This window comes from Orycteropus afer, unplaced genomic scaffold (assembly GCF_000298275.1).
Source record: "Orycteropus afer afer isolate SDZICR_OR568_19922 unplaced genomic scaffold, OryAfe1.0 scaffold00016, whole genome shotgun sequence".
Lineage (NCBI taxonomy): Eukaryota > Metazoa > Chordata > Mammalia > Tubulidentata > Orycteropodidae > Orycteropus > Orycteropus afer.
In genome coordinates, this window is record NW_006921603.1 from 12,846,455 (window position 1) to 12,852,563 (window position 6,109).

The window sequence follows — 6,109 nt, forward strand, 5'->3', positions numbered from 1 at the left end:
GAATCAAACAAATGTTACCTGTACATTAGATCAATCAACATTTCAGGGTCCTCCTGGTGTTCCTTCATTTTAACAGTATCAGAAAGAATCATATGAAGATTGAAAACAAGATCTTGGACCTACAGCAGAGAATTACAGAAAAATGTTCTTAAATTGTCATTCATTCTTAATCATTAAATTAGTTTGGGAGATATTTCAGATAAGCATCTGAGTATTTCAAGACTAACAATATGGTATTAATACAGCTCTACAAAGCATGGGTATATTGGGATATGGCTGGTGAAGGACAGGGAATTCTATATAAATGTACCAACAGACTTTTTTTCAGTTCTCTTACCTAAAAGCAAATAGACTTACAGGTAGAAAAAAATATAGGGATATAGGGGAAACAAAGGAGCTCTGGTGGTGCAATGCCTAAGGCATCTGACTGCTAACCAGAAGGTTGGTAGTTCAAATGCACCAGCCACTCTGCGGAAGGAAGACTGGGCAATCTACTTCCGTAAAGATTTACCACCTCGGAAACCCAAACAGGGTCACTACGAGTTGTAATTGACTTGATGGCAGTGAGGGGTAATAAGAAAAGAATGCATAAGGAAATTTTTCTTATATAGTTATGATTTACTAAAAGGGAGACTATAGAAAATTTAGCTTTTTAAGACAAATTATTGTAATTAATAAACTGTAATAGTTTCATCACAAACCTGTGCTTATCTGTTACTGTCTAAGTCTACTGTTACACTTGTTACAAATGCAAAAAATCAAACACCAAAGATATTAACTATTCCAAGAAGGAAGGATTCCTTATTTGAAAAAAGAAAAAAGATTCCGTTTTATCTATAGCATGGTATGTAGACTGACAAAGAAATACAGGCGCATCCAATAAAAACCAAACTTTGATTTAACAATCTGGAAAGTAGAATTTCTGACCTGATCAGGAAATGTTGTTTCCCTCAATTCCAGATCTTCTTCAGCGTATGTCAAAATAGTCTTTAGAGAACGTCTTAAGAATTCTTCATTAAAATTTTGAGATGTGCCCACCAATGAGGAAAGTGACATGGTTACCTGCATTTTAACCCTGGCAAAGTTCTGTAACAGAGAAATTTATCAGGTCAATACGTAAAATAATAAAAGCATAAAGAAAAAAGCTTACTTTTCTTCTTGGTTAACAGACTATGAAAAATACCATTCTAAGCAAAATATATTTTCAAAAGTAATAGAATATACATATTCAAATTTTATATTTTAGGGGATATAAGAACTTAGAAGTTTGCTGTGAATGATATGGTACACCCCTCCAAAAACACTCCTCCCTTTTCATTTGATACACTTCAAGTGGCCTCATCCATGTCTTTGTCTTCATATACACAGTGTGGTACTTAAGGTTCTGTGTCAACTTTCTGGGCCTGGTTTAGAGTGGCTAGGCAGCTGGATATAGTTATTCTCCATGATGAGAATGATAATCAACTCCTTGGTGGAATCTACTGGAGCAGCTGAGTAGCTGCCTTAGGGATGTGGTCTGCTTCCAGTATATAAAGAGAAATTTTAAGAAAGGTCTCTGCAGCTTTATGGCATGCTTGGACCCTGCATGTAGCTGAGTCTTCATTTAACAGCCTGCCATGTTTCCTGCCAATCTTGGAACTGTCTCTGGACTTGAACTAGTAGACTGACATGTTGTTTGGTAATCTTGGGGCTGTGCCATCTTATTTTTTGACCTTGGGCTTGTTAGCCTCAGCTGCCAGCAACTGCCTGATTGAAGAGACACGTCTAGCTCCAGTGAGCCGGGGTCAAGAGGGAGAGCTGAAGCCCAAGGCCAAGGGGCTTTCATCCAGCCCCTAGAGCTTGGAACTTTGAAATCGGTCTTTTCGCCTTCTAAACAGTAAGAGAACAAATCCCTGTTTGTTAAAGTCACCCATTTGTGGTGTTTTTTGTTAGAGCAGCACTGTTGTTGTTGTTGTTGTGTGCCGTCGAGTCGGCACCAACTCATAGCGACCCCTCCTTGGGTTGCCAAGGCAGTATCACTACGGAAGTAGATCGCCCAACCTTCCTTCCGAGGAATGGCTGGTGGGTTTGAACCACCAGCCTCCTGGTTAGCAGTCAAGTGCCTTAGGCACTATGCTACCAGAGCTCCAACACTAGGTAACCAAAACACATGATCTACGTCTTTAGCTTGTGTTTCTGTCCAGAGCTTCAGACTATTATATTTCACTATATAGCTCAAGATGATGTCTAAGTTCAAGTGGGATATAATCAAGGTCATATTTTGGCTCCCATGGGCTTGTTTTAATTTTTTCAGCTCAACTTGAACTTTCATATGAGCAACTGATGGTCTGTTCCTTAGTTGGCTGTGTTCTGACTAAAGATACATAGCTTCTCCATCATATCTTTCCATCGAGGTAATCAATTTGATTCCCATGTATTCCATCATGCAAGGTTCACATGTATAGGTGCCATTTACATTGTTGAAAAAAAGGTATTTGTGATGAGTAAATAGTTGTTCTTGAAAAATTCTATCATGCTATCTCCAGCATCATTCTATTGTCAATGTCATATTTTTCAATGACCAATGCCTTTTCTTTGTTTCCAACTTTCACATTCCAATCACCAGTAATTATCAATGAATCTTGATTGCATGTGCGGTCAATTTCAGACTAGAGGAGCTGGCAAAACTTTTCAATTTCTTCATCTTTGGCTGTAGTGGTTGTTGTGTAAATTTGAGTAATAGTAGTAGTAACTGGTCTACTTGTATGTATATTATCCTATCACTGAAAGCATCATAATTTACGGCAGATCTTCAAATGTTCTTTGTGAGATGTATGCTGTGCCATTCCTCTTCAATTTGTCCTTCTTGGCATAATAAACCACATGACTGTGCAATTAAAAATGGCCAATAACCAGTCCATTTCAGCTCACCAATGTCTGGGATACTGATCTTCATGCATTCTATTTCATTTTTTGCAATTTCCAATTTTCCTAGATTCATACCTCAGATATTCCATGTTGCAATCATTAACAGATATTTGCAGCTGTTTCTTCTCATTCTGAGTCATGCCACATCAACAAATGAAGGTCCCAAAAGCTTAACTCCATTCACCTCATTTAGGTCAACTCTACTTTGAGGAGGCAATTTTTCCACAGTTCTGTTTTGAGTGCCTTCCAACCTGGGGGCTCATCTTCTGGCACTATATCAGCCATTGTTTCACTGTTATTCATAAGGTTTTCACTGGCCAAGTTTTTCAGAAGTGGACTGCCACATCCTACTTGCTAATCTTTCTTACTTTGGAAGCTCCACTGAAACCTGTTGTTTTGGTTACCTAGTGCTGTTCTGAAAGGAATATACCACCAATGGGAGGGCTTGAAGAAACAAGAGTTTATTCTCTTAACAGTTTGGAGGCTTTAAGTCCGAGTTCAAAGTGTCAGGTTCTAGGGGCTGGGTGAAAGCCCCTCAACGTTGAGTTTCAGCTCTGCCTCCTGCTCCCAGCTGACTGAATCTTCTTCACTCAGACAGCTGCTGGCTGCTGAGGCTGAGAAGCGCAAGACTGACAAGTAAAAAGGCACAGTCCTGATGTTACCAAACCACATGGCAGGTCATTAATTCAAGTCCATTGAAAGTTCCAAGGTCAGCAGAGCATGGCAGGCTGCTCACCAATGACATGGTTACATGCAGAGTTTAAGCATGCCATAAGCTAGAGACCATTCCCAAAGCTGTTTCTTATATACAGAAAGCAGACCACATACCTGTGGTAGTTATGTTTGTGTGTCAACTTGGTTAGGCCTGGTTGAGTGGCTGGGCAGTTAGTGGTAGTTATTCCCCATGATGAGACTGGCAATCAACTCCATGGTAGATCTACCACAAGCAGCTGAGTAACTGCATTTGGGATGTGGTCTGCTTCCTGTATATAGGGAGAAGCCTTGGGAATGGTCTTTAGCCTATGACACTGCATGTAGCCATGTCATTGCTCAGCAGCCTGCTATGCTCTGCCGACCTTGGGACTTACAATGGACTTACTACATTCGGCTGCCTAGCCACTCAATCAGGCCCAGCCAAGATAACACACAAACTTAACCACCACACCTGTCCACCACAGGTGACAACTGCTGGTATTTGAAAAACTAGTGGCATAGCTTCCAGCATCACAGGAATGTGCAAGCCATCACCCTATGACAAACCAACAGACCAATAACCAAACACCAGACAAGCTATGGTATGAAATCAAGGACATCATAGATGAAGAAAGCAAGAGGATATTAAGAAAAGAGGAAAGGAAAAAAAGACCAAAATCGATTTCAGAAGAAACTCTGAAAGTTGCTCTTGAACAAATAGTAGCTAAAGTGAATGGAAGAAATGATGAAGTATGAAAGCTAAAACAGAAGCTTTCAAAGGGCAGCTTGAGAAGACAAAGTAGAGTATTATAATGAAATGTGCAAAGACCTGGAATTAGAAAATAAAAAGGGATGAACTTGCTCACATTTCTCAAGATGAAATAACAGAAGAAAAAATTCAAGCCTTGAGTTGCAATATTGAAAGATTCTACAGGCAAAATATTGAATGACGTGGGAAGCAAATAAAAAAAAAAAAAAAAAAAGGAAGGAATGCATAGAGTCATTGTACCAAATAAAACTGGTCAATGTTCAACTATTTCAAGAGGTAGCATATGATCAAGAACTAATGGTACTGAAGGAGTAAGAATAAGTCTGCACTGAAGGAACTGGCAAAAACAAGGCTCCAAGAATTGATGGAATACCCACTGAGATGTTTCAACGAATGGATGTAGTACTAGAGATGCTCTCCTGTTCATGCCAAAAAATTTGGAAGATAGTTACCTGGCAAGCCAATTGGAAGAGATCCATATTTGTGCTCATTCCAAAGAAAGGTCCAACAGAATGCAAAAATTCTTTATCATTAATATAACATGCAAGTAAAATTTTGCAGAAATAATTCAAAAACAGTTGCAGCAGTACACAGTCAGGGAATTGCCAGAAATTCAAACTGGATTCAGAAGAGGGAATGGAATAAGGGATATCAATACTGATGTCTGATGGATCTTGGCTAAAAACAAAGAAACTAGAAAGATGTTTACCTGTGTTTTATTGACCATGCAATGGCATTTTATTGTGTGGATCATAACAAATTATGGATAACATGACAAAGAATGGAAATTCTAGAATACTTAATTGTGTTCATGAGCAACCTTACACAGACCAAAAGGCAGTCATTTGAACAGAACAAGGGTATACTGCAAGATTTAAAATCAGGAAAGCTTTTTATCATACATGTTCAATCTGTGTGCTGAGCAAATCATCTGTGACTGGACTATATGAAGAACAATGAGAAATCAGGATTGGAGGAAGACTCATCAACAACCTCTGATATACAGATGACACAACCCTGATTGCTGAAAGTGAAGAAGATTTATTGATGAAGATCAAAGACTAAAGCCTTCAGTATGGATTACACTACAACATAAAGAAAAAAAATTCTCACAACTGAACCAATAAGCAACATCATGATAAATGGAGAAAAGACTGAAGTTGTCAAGGATTTTCTTTTACTTGGATCCACAATCAATGTTTATGGAAGCCATAGTCAAGAAGTCAAACGGCATACTTCATTAGACAAATCTGATGCAAATGATCTTTTTTTTTAATTATTACTGTGATTTGGATGAAAGTTTACAGAACAAATTCACTTTCCATACAGCAGTTCATACACATTTTATCTCATGACATTGACTACACTTTACTCCAATGCAACAGCTCCCCTCCCACTTCTTCCTAATAGTTATCTCTTCCCTGTGTCCATCCCTCCATGCACTCCTGCCCCCTGAGCGGTCTCCCAGTGCATAAAAAGCCCCTCTTTCTCCCATGATTGTTCTCTCCAAGGAGTGTATCTACCTCAGGTAAATGTTTAGCTCATATGCCTGTCTTTTGTTTGGCTGGAAGCCAAAGGTGTGGGTTCAATTCCAGACCTGAAGGGCAGCTAGGGGCCATAGGCTCAGTGGTTCCACCAGGTTCTATCAGATCAGCAAACTCACTCTCCCCCCTTTTTTTCCAAATGATTTTGAGTTTTGTTCCACATTGTTCTCCCTCTCTATCCAGGATCTCCTACATA

The 6,109-nt window shown here is 39.2% G+C and overlaps 1 protein-coding gene across 1 annotated transcript in view; it reads right to left on the reverse strand.

Moving 5' to 3' along the window:
• The window catches only part of DOCK7 (dedicator of cytokinesis 7), a 281,812-nt gene that overhangs the window by 49,665 nt on the left and 226,038 nt on the right, over positions 1-6,109 (reverse strand). The window contains exons 38-39 of the mRNA XM_007959115.2: positions 928-1,086; positions 19-119 (exon numbers count right to left, since the gene is read on the reverse strand). Coding sequence (XP_007957306.2) covers positions 19-119; positions 928-1,086 — 260 coding nt within the window. The remainder of the gene's footprint in view (positions 1-18; positions 120-927; positions 1,087-6,109) is intronic.